Source organism: Oryx dammah, unplaced genomic scaffold, assembly GCF_014754425.2.
Source record: "Oryx dammah isolate SB20612 unplaced genomic scaffold, SCBI_Odam_1.1 HiC_scaffold_10, whole genome shotgun sequence".
Lineage (NCBI taxonomy): Eukaryota > Metazoa > Chordata > Mammalia > Artiodactyla > Bovidae > Oryx > Oryx dammah.
In genome coordinates, this window is record NW_024070194.1 from 65,581,997 (window position 1) to 65,599,267 (window position 17,271).

Below are 17,271 nucleotides of genomic sequence, written 5' to 3' on the forward strand. Positions count from 1 at the left end.
CATGAGAAATGCTGGGCTGGATGAAGTACAAGCAGGAATCAAGATAGCCAGGAGAAATGTCAGTAACCTCAGATATGCAGATGATATCACCTTTATGGCAGAAAGCGAAGAAGAACTAAAGAGCCTCTTGATGAAAGTGAAAGAGAGTGAAAGAGTTGGCTTCAAACTCAACATTCAGAAAACTAAGATTATGGCATTCAGTCCCATCACTTCATGGCAAATAGATGGGGAAACAGTGAGAGACTTTATTTTGAGGGGGTCCAAAATCACTGCAGATAGTGACTGCAGCCATGAAATTAAAAGACACTTGCTCCTTGGAAGAAAAGTTGTGACCAACCTAGACAGCATATTCAAAAGCAGAGACATTACTTTGCCAACAAAGATCCATCTAGTCAAGGCTATGGTTTTTCCAGTAGTCATGTATGGATGTGAGACTCAGACCATAAAGAAAGCTGAGCACTGAAGATTCGATGCTTTTGAACTGTGGTGTTGGAGAAGACTCTTGAGAGTCCCTTGGACTGCAAGGAGATCCAACCAGTCCATCCTAAAGGAAATCAGTCCTGAATACTCATTGGAAGGACTGATGCTGAAGCTGAAACTCCAATACTTTGGCCACTTGATGTGAAGAACTGACTCATTTGAAAAGACCCTGATGCTGGGTGGGAAAGATTGAAGGCAGGAAGAGAAGGGGACGACAGAGGATGAGATGGTTGGATGGCATCACCGACTTGATGGACATGAGTTTGAGTAAACTCCAGGTGTTGTTGATGGACAGGGAAGCCTGACGTGCTGCAGTCCATGGGGTCACAAAGAGTCGGACACGACTAAGTGACTGAATTGAACTGAACTGAACTGAATCTGGCAGTGTTTATCAGGTTTTTAGTCTGATAGAAAAGAATATTAAAGAACATTGTGCATGGTTTGGAGGAGACAGGTCCGTGTTAGCAGTGTGAAGACAAAGAGCTAAAAATCCTCTTAGGATGGGATAAGTGTGGCCAGGAGAGGCCCATTCTGTATGTCATGCTCTAGCACAATGTCTGGCACGTATCTGGCTTTCATTAAATATGTGCTGAATATATGGCTAAATGCCCACTCTTGGTAGAGCAGCTGAAGTACCATGTGACATGGATAAACTTTGATTTTATTTAACGTATATGCATCTGGATGCAAGCACACACTGAGATAATCCTATACACATGTAAAGTAACTGCTTATCTATTTGTATTAAGCTTAAAAAAATTTTTTTTACATGAAAAGTAATACTTAAGGTCCACTGCTTGATTTTTTTCCCCCCAATATAGAAGAATATACATTTTTTATAGTTGATTTAGTGTTAATTCTGCTATATAGCAAAGTGATTCAATTATACATATATATATTTTATATTATTTTCCATTATGTCTAATCATGCTGCTGCTACTGTTGCTAAGTCGCTTCAGTCGTGTCCGACTGTGTGCGAACCCATAGACGGCAGCCCACCAGGCTCCCCCATCCCTGGGATTGTCCAGGCAAGAACACTGGAGTGGGTTGCCATTTCCTGCATGAAAGTGAAAAGGGAAAGTGAAGTCGCTCAGTTGTGTCCGACTCTTAGCGACCCCATGGACTGCAGCCTTCCAGGCTCCTCTGCCCATGGGATTTTCCAGGCAAGAGTGCTGGAGTGGGGTGCCAATAGAATATTGAAAATCGTTCTCTGTGCTATACAGTAGGACCTTGGTGTTTATCCATTCTATATAAACAGCTTACATTAGAAAATTATGAAAGTAAATGAGATCCTATATCACTCTGCAGGGTATCTGAAAAACATTCTTTCTGCATGCTATGAAGAGTAACATCTGTAGCCCTGTTCAAAATTAGGCCCTGAACAGCCAGCCTCCTAAGATGGTACCTCCAGTGGTACCATATTCCCTCAGATACCTAACCTGGACATTCTGCTATTAGAATCGTCCATGACTTAAGTTTTAAGTACTGATAGCATACCTTTCTTTTTTGACCAAGCCACATGGCTTGTGGGATCTTAGTTTGCTGACCAGGGATCAAACCCAGGCCACGTCAGTGAAAGTACTGAGCCCTAACCACGGGATCACCAGGGAAATCCCTGAAAATAGATGTTTTAAGTCCACAAGACTAGTCTTAAAATGTTACAAGCAGACCTTGTCTCATTTTTTTTTTTTGCACTTTGCATATATTCTAGTTTTTAAACTCTGAAGTTTTGTGACACTCCTGTTGTAAGCCTATCAGCACCATTTTCCCAACATTTGTCCACTTCATGTCTCTTGGTCTTATTTGGTAATTCTTGAAATATCTTAGGCTTTTTCATTATTTTTTTAATCTGTTATGGTGATCTGTGATTAGTGATGTTTGATGTTATTCCTATGACTCGTCGAGTGCAATTGTGCGGTAGTTTGAGCATTCTTTTGCATTGCCTTTCTTTGGAATTGGAATGAACACTGACCTTTTTCAGTCCTGTGGCCACTGCTGAATTTTCCAGATTTGCTGGCAGCACTTTCACAGTATCATCTTTCAGGATTTGAAACAGCTCAACTGGAATTCCATCACCTCCACTAGCTTTGTTCATAGTGATGCTTTCTAAGGCCCACTTGACTTCACATTCCAAGATGTCTGGCTCTAGATGAGTGATCACATCATCATAATTATCTGGGTCCTGAAGATCTTTTTTGTACAGTTCTTCCATGTATTCTTGCCACCTCTTCTTAATATCTTCTGCTTCTGTTAGGTCCATACCATTTCTGTCCTTTATCGAGCCCATCTTTGCATGAAATGTTCCCTTGGTATCTCTAATTTTCTTGAAGAGATCTCTAGTCTTTCCCATTCTGCTCTTTTCCTCTATTTCTTTGCATTGATCACTGAAGAAGGCTTTCTTTCTCTTCTTGCTATTCTTTGGAACTCTGCATTCAGATGCTTAGATCTTTGCTTTTCTCCTTTGCTTTTCGCCTCTCTTCTTTTCACAGCTATTTGTAAGGCCTCCTCAGATAGCCAAACTACCACACAATTGCACTCATCTCACATGCTAGTAAAGTAATGCTTAAAATTCTCCAAGCCAGGCTTCAGCAATACGTGAACCGTGAACTCCCTGATGTTCAAGCTGGTTTTAGAAAAGGCAGAGGAACCAGAGATCAAATTGCTAACATCCGCTGGATCATGGAAAAAGCAAGAGAGTTCCAGAAAAACATCTCTTTCTGCTTTATTGACTGTGCCAAAGCCTTTGACTGTGTGGATCACAATAAACTGTGGAAAATTCTGAAAGAGATGGGAATACCAGGCCACCTGACGTGCCTCTTGAGAAATCTATATGCAGGTCAGGAAGCAACAGTTAGAACTGGACATGGAACGACAGACTGGTTCCAGATAGGAAAAGGAGTACATCAAGGCTGTATATTGTCACCCTGCTTATTTAACTTCTATGCAGAGTACATCATGAGAAACACTGGACTGGAAGAAACACAAGCTGGAATCAGGATTGCCGGGAGAAATATCAATAACCTCAGATATGCAGATAATACCACCCTTATGGCAGAAAGTGAAGAGGAACTAAAAAGCCTCTTGATGAAAGTGAAAGAGGAGAGTGAAAAAGTTGGCTTAAGCTCAACATTCAGAAAACGAAGATCATGGCATCCGGTCCCATCACTTCATGGGAAATAGATGGGGAAACAGTGGAAACAGTGTCAGACTTTATTTTTGGGGGCTCCAAAATCACTGCAGATGGTGATTGCAGCCATGAAATTCAAAGATGCTTACTCTTTGGAAGAAAAGTTATGACTGACCTAGATAGTATATTCAAAAGCAGAGACATTACTTTGCCAACTAAGGTCCATCTAGTCAAAGCTATGGTTTTTCCAGTGGTCATGTATGGATGTGAGAGTTGGACTGTGAAGAAGACTGAGCGCCGAAGAATTGATGCTTTTGAAGTGTGGTGTTGGAGAAGACTCTTGAGAATCCCTTGGACTGCAAGGAGATCCAACCTGTCCATTTGGAAGGAGATCAACCCTGGGATTTCTTTGGAAGGAATGATGCTAAAGCTGAAGCTCCAGTACTTTGGCCACCTCATGTGAAGAGTTGACTCATTGGAAAAGACTCTGATGCTGCGAGGGGTTGGGGGCAGGAGGAGAAGGGGACGACCCAGGATGAGATGGCTGGATGGCATCACAGACTCGATGGACATGAGTCTGAGTGAACTCCGGGAGATGGTGATGGACAAGGAGGCCTGGCGTGCTGCGATTCATGGGGTCACAAAGAGTCGGACACGACTGAGAGACTGAACTGAACTGAATAACTTGTCGAAGGTTCAGATGATGGTTAGCATTTTTTAGCAATAAAGCATTTTTGGTAGAAAAGCTATTGTAAACCTAGACAGTGTATTAAAAAGCAGAGATGACTTTGCCAACAAAGATCCAATAGTCAGAGTTATGGTTTCTCCAATAGTCATGTATGGATTTAAGATTTGGACCATAAAGAAGGCTGAGTGCCAAAGAATTGATGCTTTTGAACTGTGGGTGTTGGAGAAGACTCTTGAGAGTCCCTTGGACTGCAAGGAGATCCAAGCTGTCCATCCTAAAGGAAATCAGTCCTGAATATTTGCTGGAAGGACTGATGCTGAATCTCCAATACTTTGGCCACCTGATGTGAAGAACTGACTCATTCGAATAGACCCTGATGCTGGTAAAGATTGAGGGCAGGAGGAGAAGGGGACGACAGAGGATGAGATGGTTGGATAGCATCATTGACTCAATGGACATGAGTTTGAGGAAACTCTGGGAGATAGTGAAGGACAGGGAGGCCTGGTGTGCTGCAGACCATATGATTGCAGAGTCAGACATGACTTACTGACTGAACAACAATTTTTAATTGAAGGAATGTACAAGTTTTTTTTAAAACATAATGCTATCGCAGACTTATTAGACTACAGTAGAGTATAAACTAGCTACTGGGAAACCAGAAAATTTGCATGTCTCATTTTATTGTGATATTAGCTTAATTGTGATAGACTGTACTTTGAAGGGAAGCATGTTTTTAATTAATTAAAAATAAATAAATGTTTAAAAAAAGTCAGGCCTACCTAGGTTCCTGGGGCACAGAAAGCATCTCAGCATTCCTGACAGAGCAGAGTTCAGTGGGCTGGGGGAAGGCAGGATGCTATTCCTGTTTTCTGTTATTTTCTGTAACTTCTCTTACCCTGCTATACCCCCATTATGCAAGTTAGTTTTTTATAAAAGGAGAGAAAGTTCATAAATGCCTGGAAAAAATCCCCAAATTCTGAAGATAGTAACAGTGACTTACGTCTATTACCCTATTACAGTCGACGATTGGGGGTTTCATAGATCAAGTCATGTGCTTTTTGGTAAATCTATAGAAGACCTTGTATGGCAATCTGCATCATGTGAGTTCAGGCACCTCCCTGTCAGCATTTCTGCTAACACCTCACTCAGGCAATCTTTACAACCACCCACGATTCTGTTCCTCCAGGGTTTTTTTTTCCTTCATGCCATGAGTAATCTTCGCCTGTTATGTGAAAATCCATCTGATTATTTAAAATGTCACACCCAGGTGTACATAGTATTTCTGCAGAGGATAAAGAATGTCCAGTTATGTACAAGGTCATCCCTGCCAAGGCATTGCCTAAGATTATTTCTGCAGAGGTGGTGGTGTAGTCACCAAGTCATGTCTGGCTCTTGCAACCCCATGGACTATAGCCTGCCAGGCTTCTCTGTCCGTTGGAATCTCCAGCCTATACTGCTGAAGTGGGTAGTTATTTCCTTCTCCAGGGGATCTTCCCGACCCAGGGATTGAACCTGGGTCTCCTGAATTGCAGGCAGATTCTTTGCCATGTGAATGAGGGAAGCCCTTCTACAGAGGAGAGGAATCTGTGTAATGAGAGTTTCAGGCATTTTGGCCTCTGCAATGCTGAGGAGCGTTTAGAAGTTTTACAGCTGTGGGTCCTTTCCCAGAATTCAGATCACATGTGACGTCTTGTGCTCACAAGTTTATCCTTCCCTGGTAACTGACTGTGCTATTAGTAAAACTGTCACATTATACATATCTGAGTTGTTGGTTCACATGTCCTCGCCACCCCATCCCATCAATTAAACAGAGCTTTTTGAGGGCTGAAAACCTGCCTCATGGATGGGTGATCCTCAGTCACTGGCACAGTGCCTAGAAAGTATCACATACATAATACGTGTTGATTAAATGAACAGCTTGGGCATCCAGCAAACTTCTGTTGTTTTAGTAAGTTTTTTGTTTCAGAACTTATCCATTTTGATAAAATTATGAAATAATTTGCAAAAGTCTGAACTGTGGAATAGCCAAGTAGATGAGATTCTAGAAGCCATAAGAGGAGGAATGTACATTTATTTATGAAATTTATTTATTTTTAATTGAAGTATAATTGCTTTCCAATACCGTGTTGGTTTCTGCCAAATATCAACATGAGTCAGCCAAAGGTATACCTATGTCTCCTCCCTCTTGAACCTCTCTCCCAGGGAAGGTGCATTTAAATTGTTTGTTGGAAACTATAACTTGGTGATGTCATCACTTGCACCTGGATCTTTCCTGTCGAGCTCTAAGTGACATGAAGTATCTGCATAAGAATCATTTGTAATTTCATGGTCTTATTTTGAATTTGAGTACTTTTATTATGTTACCATTCAGCAAATTCTTTGGTATGGATGTGTCTCATATTCAGGTTGCATTTATACTCATAGGACCTTGTTTATTTTCCTCTTTTCAAAGAAAACTGAACTAAAGAAAGACATTTGTTGAAGAAGTCTACTGGCCCTGGATAACCTTGGGATGATACCAATTGTGGAGCTCACACGAAAATCCTAGTTTGTGATGATTACATTTTTGTTGTCCAGTAGTTTGGTTTGTGTACATATATACATATATATATTTTGCACTACACAAATGATAAACATTTTAAGGACTAATATTGCTGATACTTGAATAATCGATCTCAACTAGGTGATAAGTAGCATAGATTTCCCCTATCCTTGACTTCGAAGGACATTAAATTATTAATTACTGTTTGGTAACATGTTTACCTGATTATCTCCCATAGAGAATGATAAGCTGCTTTTCCCAGGTATAGTTGTGATGATGAGAACAGATTTATAACTGGGTATTTTTAACTTTCTAAATTAAATATGAGAAAGTATGCAAACCAGGAGTGAATTTCAACTGATAAATCAACCGTCTTTTTAAGTCACTGAACCGCCATGCAATTTGCTAGAAAAAGACTGGAAGAATCTTCTCCACATCCACTCTGTGGGCTGCTCAAGATCCCGCTTGGGCATGCACAGCTCTGACTTCAGTGTTCAGGCATCATGACAAAGCAGAGCCCTGTGTACTAGGCTTCGTTTTTACAAATGATTCACAGAATAGACCTTACCGACTAATGGAAATGATGAAGAGTGGGCTTCAAGTAGGTTTGTCAGTGTGTTCTGAGTCTGCAGATCGTTAATAAGATTTGTATTCAGTTATATACATGGATTCCTTTGTAATCATTTTCCTTTAACTGAGAATATCTTGTTTCTGCTTCATAGGGTGCTTTGAAATATAAAATGAAAACTTATTTATACTGTTTTTACAAAGGTCAAAAGGAAACACATGAAAAATCACTTTTCTGCAACTGGTATAAACCACACAGACTGGACTCTTAACCTCTTAGTGCCTCAGTTTTTCTTCGGGGTATAATATTGGAGACGTACCTATTTCTCAAGGGATGTTGGAGGGATTTGAAAGCTAGCAGGCCATATGCTTTCATTTGAATAAGACACACCCAACTAATGTAAATTTAAGTGTCTTTCCCCCACCCCCCACCTATAGACTAAAAAGAAGACTGTAATTTAGATTCTTGAAGGCTTTCTTTGGAATTATCCTTCTTGTATACCTTTTGAAACTCCCTGCTCATGTAGCTGTACCTTACTTATACTTCCAAGATTTCTCTGATTCAAAGGCTTAGTATCAAATGATTTTTAAATATTCTTGGTATGTGTGATGTTGGCTTTAGCATCATGTGTTTAGAGTGTTTTTGATAAGAGAGAAGGTAATCTGTCCCTAGTATAGAGGGTGGTTCTTTGTTTACCTGGAGAAAGAATATGATTTGCTTTTCTGAAGACTGTTTTTTCCCTTGATTTTTTCTTACATGTAACTTGGTGTTTTTTCTTTTTTTTTGAATCCCATCTTGATTAAAACGTGTCTGTCTAAATGGATCTACTGATTATTTGCTTTTAAAAAGCTGTCCTCTGTTTATTTAGAGGGGAAAAATGAAGCCAATAACTGAATTATATGTAACAATAAAATTTAAACCTGTGGATCTGGAATTATTCTAAAAAATTAGCCCTCTATCTGGTATCAGAAAATGGTGGCTTTTCTCTTAGTATATAAGGAAATAAGAGGCAGAGTAAGAATGTAAGCAGTTGTGATTCATGACAAGCAGTTGGAGGTAACTAGCTCCTAGGGATAACCATTTGTATCCTATTCCAAAGTCTTATTTTATAGTTTGAAAAGCACTTTGCACACTGTTCTTGTATATACAAGTAAAGATGTAATTACAGGACGTAGTGTTACTGCTTTGTTTAACAAGAATCTCATTTAAGATTGACAGCTATGTTATTTTTTTAATGATAATACTTTTCTGTTTCTTTACTGTAAAACTAAGTTAAAAATAAAAGGTTAATGAGAATTGTTATGGTTTTTATTTCTTGTTACTGTTAGAAGTGCATTGATTATATACTAAGGCTTAAATAAGAATAAATAGTAGGGATTCAAAGAAAGTAATTGTTCCTCTTTCAAAATAAAGCCATGCTATTACACATCATTAAAAAAAAAGAAACGGGGTGACGTTTAACTCATTTAGTCATTTGGTTGAAAGTGTTGTTGACCATTTGAAAATCTTAAGTTTCAATTTTTATCTCAACTCAGTCGCTTCCCACAGCCTCTCAGTGCAGCCTTCATCAGCCATCTTAAATGCGTAACTTGTAACTTCTCTGTGGCTGCTGCTGAGTCGCTCCAACTCTGTGCGACCCCATAGATAGCAGCCCACCAGGCTCCCCCGTCCCTGAGATTCTCCAGGCAAGAACACCAGAGTCGGTTGCCATTTCCTTCTCCAGTGCATGAAAGTGAAGGCACTGAGTTGTGTTTGACTCTTAGCGACCCCGTGGACTGCAGCCCACCAGGCTCCTCTGTCCATGGTACTTTCAGGCAAGAGGACTGGAGTGGGGTGTCATTGCCTTCTCCGTAACTTCTCTGTTGCTGCTGCTAAGTCACTTCAGTCGTGATCGACTCTCTGCGACCCCATAGAAGGCAGCCCACCAGGCTCCCCTGTCCCTGAGATTCTCCAGGCAAGAACACTGGAGTGGGTTGCCATTTCCTTCTCCAATGCATGAAAGTGAAAAGGGAAAGTGAAGTCGCTCAGTCATGTCCAACTCTTAGCAACCCCATGAACTGCAGCCTACCAGGCTCCTCCGTTTATGGGATTTTCCAGGCAAGAGTACTGAGTGGTAAAAGTGATGACAGCTATTTGTAACCCTTAAGATACCAGCGTTCTGTTGCCTGTAATAGGAACCTAACTGCAGCAGCTTGAGTTGTTTTCCTCATCTACAAGGAGTCCAGAGTTAGGAAGTCCAGGGCTAGTGATGTGCTCCTGCAGTGCCCTTAGGGATACAGGTTCTGTCCTGTCATCATCAGGGCGTAGGTCTTCTCTTTGTGTTTGCTAAATGACTGCTGTACATCTCGGTCCAATGTCTACAGTACAGGCAGGCAAAGATCCTTATCCAATAAAGAAACAGTAACTTTGGTGGAAGTCTCACAGGACATCCCTTCACCATCTTCTTGGCTAGAACTGAGTCTCATATCTTTCTCTGCAAGAATATTATTTAAAGAATAAAATTGTTCTAGTTTATAGAAATACTAATTTTACAAATTTTGCCCATACACAGGAAAGGCCATGTCTTTTGGCCTTTAGTATACTGTCCTAAATTCTCTTCATTTTCTTTTCTACTTCTTAGACCTTGTTTTCCTCCTTGTTTTCACCCTGATCTTGTCTTTCTCTCCATTAATCCTCCTTTCCAATGGAACCACATTTTTCAAGCTGAAAAATGGTACGTGTTCTTTTCCTTTTTCAAAAGAAACAAAGAACTTTTAAATATGTACATAATACAGGTGAGGTGTAGCCACTGTTATTTTTTCTGCCCAGCACCAATTCCCCCTGCTGATAAAACATCACTCTCCTCCTCCTCCCTGTAATTCTGCCCCACCCCAAGCCACAGTAATGGGCATGTCACTCAGATCTGGCCCGTGTCTACCTCATTCTCCTCTTGACCACAGTGACAGTCCCAGGGAGGGGGGCGTATGACCATCAGCGAAGCAGTAAGAGTTATCCTCCGGATCGATTTCACAGAGCTTGGAGAGGAAGCCTTTTCCAGAACCTTACATAGTTTGGATTGTAACAGTATGTAGCCCTTTTAGACTGGCTTCTTTCACTTTGCAGTTTACATTTCCTCCGTGTAAATAGCTCCATAGCTCGTTTTTGTTTTTATGGCTGTGTTTCAATAAAATTTTATTTACAAAACAAGTAGGGGGCCCTATTTGTCCCATGGCTGTAGTTTGCTGGCTTCTGATTTAGGTAATTCATCTCTTTTAAGCACTGATTAATATTCTATTGTCTGGATGTACCAGTTTATTTAGTCATGTACTAAAGGACATCTTGGTTGCTAACCAAATGTTAGTAATCATGAATAAAGCTGCTGTCAACATCTCTGAGTAGGTTTCTGTGTGCTCATAAGTTTTCAACTCACTTGGGTAAATACTAAAGAGTATGCTGGATTGCATGGTAAAGTTACCCTTAATTTTGTAAGAAACTGTCAAACTGTCTTCCAAATGGAGTAGGAAATGGCAACCCACTCCAGTATTCTTGCCTGGAAAATTCCATGAACAGAGGAGCCTGGCGGGCTACAGTCAATGGGGTCGCAAGATGACTGAGTGACTTTCACTTCAGTGTCTTTCAAAGTGGCTGTACTATTTTGCCTTTCCATCAGTAGTGAGTGGGAGTTCCTGTTGCTCCACATCTTTGCCAGCATGGGGAGTTGGTGTTTTGGATTTTAGCCATTCTGATAGGCATGTAGTGGTTGTCTCATTGTTGCATTCTCTTTCTCTTTAAATTACAGCCTCTAAGGTTATAACTGAGAGATCCTGAGGATGTATATCTTGCCATTTGGAGGAGCCTTAAATAACCAACATCTAAATAAGCCTTATTTAAATAAGGCTTAAATAAGCTAACATGTAGACCTAGGAACTTAAGAGTCAGAAAACAGTGAATTCAAGTCCTTTAATCCAGTTAACTCTGAAAACTCTATCCCTATGTTTACACATAGGGTTTACACAGTTTTGTTTACATGGGTTAATATATTTGCCTTCTTCCTTAAGACAGTTTAAGCTAGGTTTCTGATACTTGGAGCCAGAGTCCTGACTAGTGTAGATGACTTGCGATTGTCAGGACTGAGCGCAGGCCCTGAAGCCAGACTGTCTGGGTTCAAATTCTGTGCAGTCGTGGAAAGTCCCTTACCTTGTGTTTCAGCTTCCTTAGCTTACAGTGTGGATGAAAATATCTCATAGGATTAATGTATGTGTAAAATACATAGATAAGATATAGTTCGGGATTTAGTAAATGCTTTTAAACTGATAGCTACCACGATGACAGTAATATTGGGTTGGCCAAAAAGTTTATTTGGGTTTTTCCATAAGATCTTATATATCAATATATTACACCAATAATTGGGTTATTATTTCACTATATTACATAAAAATCCAAATCCCTTTTGCAGAGATAGACACTGGTAATGTTGGTGCAAATGCACCAAATCTTTTTTTTTTTTTTTCCTTTTTAACAAGAGCTAGTTGTTTCATTATCATTCCTTTCCTTAAAAAGTGTCATAGATTTCTGCTTTGGAGGCAACTACTTTCAGCACTTCTGGCTGTTTGGAATTTAGCTCCAAGGTTCTAGATGTGTGAACTGCTACTTTTTGATACTTCTGTTTTGGGAATTATCTGTTTACTTCCACCTACTGAAAATGGGAGATTTCATTTTTTTTCCTCCCTTTGCAGTCACAGCTCACGTGTAAATAGTTTACTGTTTATCACTTTGTTTCTGAAGGATGTGGTAAAAGATGAATGTAGATGGAAGGGATGCAGGAAGTGGTGTGGAGCTTCCATCTCTCTCTAGGGGCACCATTCTCCCAGTGTCTCCTTGTGCTCATCAATGAGAATGCAGGGTGGGGCAGAGAATTACATTCTCTAGAGAAAGGAGATATTGCCTATGTGACTAAGCCTCCATCAGAATGCCCCAAGTACAGGGTTTAGAGAGGTGCTCTGGGTGCAGGATCTTAGTTCCCCAACCAAGGATCAAAACCTTGCCCCCTGCAGTGGAAGCTCGGAGTCTTAACCACTGGACCTCCAAGGAAGTCCCAGAAAATTCCAAGCTTCTAATCATGGCTGAGTCTTTCTGGTGACCACCCTCCCCCCACTCTCTGCTCCCCCCATCCAGAAGCCCACCCAGAGTCACCTCATTAGAACAAAAGGCACTGCTAGCACCCAGGAAATCCCAAGGGATCTAGGAGCCCTGGGTGAGGAATCAGGGCCAAAGATCAAATATGAGAACAACAAAAAAATGCTCCTGGTGCTCTTATCACTTTGGAGATTAAAAGGTTTTAGGAACTCTGTGCTGGGAATAAGAGGCAGAGACCAATATATGTATCTTCTATTATCTCTTACCAGTCTGTCTTCTTTCTCTTTGGATGCTTGCAGTATGTTTTTTCCTTCGTCTGAAATGTCAGTTATATAACTTGGTATGTACCAGAAAGGTATCAGCTACAATGCTGCTGTGTAATAAACAAGCTCAGAACTCCTATCCTTTCACCCTTCTCATCCCAGCCATCAGTAAGTCCTGTTGATTCTACCACAAAAATTGTCTTGAATCCAGACGGGCTGGTCCAGTAGCCTTCTGTTCAGTCTCCCTCCTTTAAACGTTGCCCTGACCCATCCACTTTCCACAGTTAGAAGAATGACCCACACACAGCTGGCATGGTGTTAACTGAAAGGAGGCCAGGTGGAAACGGTAAATATTTGCAGTTTTTTGGACTCTGAGTCTGTTTGTAACTGGTTAAAAATAAGACAAACTGACAAATAAGAGTGATCAGACCTGAAAATGGTCTTCAAGATGTTTTGGAGAATAATAGCAGAGTTTTATACAGCGACTATTTCCCAAACCCCAAATTAAGACAAATATTCTGAGTAGTAGGGTTCTTAGGGCCATAGTGATCATTTATTAAACACCATTTAATGTACTTAACGTGTTATTTGAGTCTGTACTTGGTATTTATGTACTTTGTGTTATTTGATTCTGACAAAGGTACACCAAAGTAAATGCATTTTCTGTATTTAATAATTAGTGGAAGTGGGGAGAAAATTATTCTTAATTAATGAAAATTATACATAATAATGGACACATAGATTTCTACTGGCTGAGCAGTCTGTGTTCTTTAAAGACACACACATCCACACAGTTGCCAAAACACTTCCATTTTTTTTTCATTCTTGTTGTTTCAAGTTTTTGCTTAATGAGTATCTGAACCCAGAACATCTTGACAGGTGTCTTAAAGGTGTGCATGCGTGCTAAGTCACTTCAGTCATGTCTGACTGTCTGCGACCCCTTGGACTGTAGCCCACCAGGATCCTCTGTCCATGGGATTCTCCAGGCAAGAATACTGGAGTGGGTTGCCATGCCCTTCTCCAGGGGATCTTCCCCGCTCAGGGATCAAACCGTGTCTCCTACACCCCTTGCATTGGCAGACAGGTCCTTTACTGCTGAGCCACTGGGAATCTCCAAAGGTTTAAGTTTAGATAGTAAATAACTTGGTCCCAGCAGACACCATTACACAGGATGCAGAATTCCAGGTGGCCACTGCTGCATCTGCGAGGGCTGTAACAGCAAACTTTCCTTAACTTTTCAACTTACGGGCACTTCTCCTGCATTGGAATTAGGTTCACTGCACATCTCCCCTGATCTTTCAGTAATGTTTCAAGTTCCTGGTAAGACTGGTGTCCTGGAAAGCTCCTTTCTACACAACACAGGTAGGTGATCAGAGTTTAATCCACCTACAGCTTTTTACTGTGACAGAGCAGTGGTTTAAACCATTTGTGCTTGATTCCAAAACCACTATTTTTTCTACTACTTGAAAATTCCATGGGAGGATAATCTTAGCTTTTACCTAATTTAAGGGAAAGATGTAATTTACATTAAACAAAGTTTTAACAACTGTATTTTGAACATATTATTGTTAGAAAAGGTGACAATTAGGCAGATTAAACCTGAGTAGTCATTGCTAGAACAAGCTCAGTAAAACCATTAAATTATGGATTGAATTACATGGCACCGATGATTATTGTGTCTCTTTTGCTGCAACAGTTCTAAACAGTTTTAATCTTTGTCAACTACATTAATAACAGGATGCTGATAAAAAGTAAAAACACTCAAGCCATTTTGCAAAATGAGCAACAGTATTTAATATATTAACAGAAAATTTACACATGGTACATTTAAATTTGAATTTTTCTCTTTTGGTGGGTAAGTATGCAGAAAACCTCAATGAATTTAAGATATGACTTGTGAAGCTGAATCTTAGTGTATCTATATTGAAAAGAGTGATGTTGACAGAGAATGTATCAAAGTATGTTACAATTATATTTATTAAGCAAAAGTAAGTTATTTTTTAAAAAAAGAATCAGGCTATTCTGGTAATGCTGCATATGTTTTAAAGGAATTATTTAAAAATGTAAACCATCATGTTTTTTGTTAAAATTGAACAAGCTGTTAAAATTGCTACAGTATATCTCACCTAAGCTTTCTACTACTATTTTAAAGTAATCTGTATTGTAGAAAAAGCACCAGAAGCAGCCAATGCAACAAAACTGTATTTATTCATAGCAAAGTGAGGCAAAACCCTAATCCTTTTATTTCTCATTTCCAAAAGGAGTTGTAGTACTGAATGAAGGAATTTTCTAGTTGCATTTTTGAGGTCACAATGATAGCTTTACATGATTGCCCTCAAGTCTACAGCTTTTGCAGGCAATCAAGTACAGATAAATTACAATAAAATAAAACTATAATATAATGTTTTGTTGTATTAACACCAAATGAATGGTAGACTGACATGAATAGACGAGAAAGAAAATCAACCTTGAGGCTTACTCTTTCTCTAAAGAGGTCATGTTTCTAATAGTTTTACTGAAGCATTAATTTTTATAAAGTGCAATAACAAAATAAATAAGATGAAAAAAGCTTTGAAGATCTATTTACAACTCTGGGACTAAGATAAATTACTGATTACATTCTTGATAGCCTTTTTAATGCTGTGGAAGCTGTAACACAATGAAAAGCTCACTGATCCAGGTAAAATAATTTTTCCTGCTTAGATCAATCTAGTACTGAGGTGTATGTAATTACGCTAGCTCATGCTATAAGGCAAGGTTAGATTAAAGGGAAAAATTTAATAGATTAAAACTAAAGGCTAAATCCAGATACAGTCAGGTGCTGAGCATTATTCCTGGCTTCAAAATAAGATGTATCTGTTTCGTCATCTGGTTGGGGTATGAAAGGCATTTTTTGATGCTGTAGATTTTCCCAGTCCACACCACTGAAGAGGGGATGATGTTTCAGCTCTTGGGAAAAAATATCAAACAAAACAATATTATGACACCATTACCAAAGTACTATTGGGTTGGCCAAAAAGTTCATTTGGGTTTCCCATCAGATGGTATGAACAACCCAAATGAACTTCTTGGCTAACCCAATATTTTACAGGCATCGAGGAGAGATTGTCTCACGTGGACCTTGCTATTACTATAGTAAACCATAGTAATATTGGTTTACTATGCCTGTTTCACAGACATTTTAAAAACATCGCTCTCTTCAACCACACACTTCCCAACAGCACATGCTATTTTATTCTGTGTATCGCCTGGCATAAGACAGGTGCCTTGTCTGAATCGGTCCAAAGAGTGAATGATGACTGGCCTTAACAGGAGCCTATCTTTCTCACTGCCTGTACCTGCTGGAAGAATCCCAGACTTCATGAGATAAGGGAGCCTGGGCTACTTGCTGTTCCCCCATCACTGATCTTAAGTGATTAATGCCCCACTTCTTATTTCAAGGCCTTGCTGACTGCTTGGAGCTCAGCATCGCCTGCCTACATAGCTTCAGCAGGAAGCTCGTCCTCCACTCCCACGCTGTCTTCCCCGTGCCCCATCCTCATCCTTCCTGCTAATTTCAGCATACACACCAATGACACTACTGACACATTCTTTCTCTTCCCGGTTCTTTGATTTCGCCAACTTGCATCCCTACAACACACCGGCCACCCAGCAGTATGGCCACATCCGAGTCTATGGCTTCCACTTACAAAATCACATCTTCACTACATTTTTCTTCTGTCGACTAAAATAAGAATTTGCTTTTTTGGTCACACAGGTATTCAGTTGGTAGACATAGCTCCCCTCTCCTCAACTATTCACTTCATCAGGCAACAGTAAAGATGGCAAAAAAAAAAGTGTCAATTAAGGCAGTATGCAAACCAAAAAAGCAATCAAATTTAAGGAAAATATCAGAAGATGACTATGCAGACAGTAGGGAATTGTGTGTCTGTGCTGGGGCTGCTGCTGCTGCTAAGTCACTTCAGTCGTGTCCGACTCTTTGTGACCCCATAGACGGCAGCCCACCAGGCTCTCCCGTCCCTGGGATTCTCCAGCCAAGAACACTGGAGTGGGTTGCCATTGCTGGGGCTAGTGGGTTGGATAAACAGTATGTGTATATGTTGGATTTACCATAAACTAAAAGACTGGTAGGAAAAAGGATAAAATAGCAACAGTAATTCACATTTAGGGAACTTGTCTCAACTGTTTAAAATAAATAACTGAGCATCAGTTACTTTAGAGTTACTTTAGTATTGGATGTGATATGATGTTTCATGATTCTCTCACTGTATCTCTTTATTTATGCTGCATCTGCAAGGAATTCTAATCTAGGTTAAGATTAACTAAACTGAAGAATAACCCTATCTGCTTCACTAGGTAAACTATTCATGGAACAAATGAACAGTATCTGAGGTCTGGTAAGAATGTGGTAAGCAAATACAGGGCAGTGCAGCCATTTTCTAAACAACGGTTTCACAACTTTGTTATGATTGACATTTGGGACCAGAT

General features: G+C 40.0%; 2 protein-coding genes across 6 annotated transcripts in view; one reads left to right on the plus strand and one right to left on the minus strand.

Moving 5' to 3' along the window:
• ACBD5 (acyl-CoA binding domain containing 5) overlaps positions 1–8,592 on the plus strand; it is a 33,330-nt gene extending 24,738 nt beyond the window's left edge. For all 4 annotated transcript variants that reach the window (XM_040248449.1, XM_040248448.1, XM_040248445.1 and 1 more), the window contains one exon: positions 6,748–8,592. In XM_040248449.1, the coding sequence (XP_040104383.1) occupies positions 6,748–6,760 (13 nt within the window). In that variant the 3' untranslated portion in view covers positions 6,761–8,592. The remainder of the gene's footprint in view (positions 1–6,747) is intronic.
• A 5,960-nt stretch (positions 8,593–14,552) lies between these two features.
• MASTL (microtubule associated serine/threonine kinase like) overlaps positions 14,553–17,271 on the minus strand; it is a 25,226-nt gene continuing 22,507 nt past the window's right edge. The window contains exon 12 of one of the 2 annotated variants that reach the window (XM_040248435.1): positions 14,553–15,732. In XM_040248435.1, coding sequence (XP_040104369.1) covers positions 15,575–15,732 — 158 coding nt within the window. In that variant the 3' untranslated portion in view covers positions 14,553–15,574. The remainder of the gene's footprint in view (positions 15,733–17,271) is intronic. The other variant, XM_040248436.1, reaches the window with a different exon arrangement.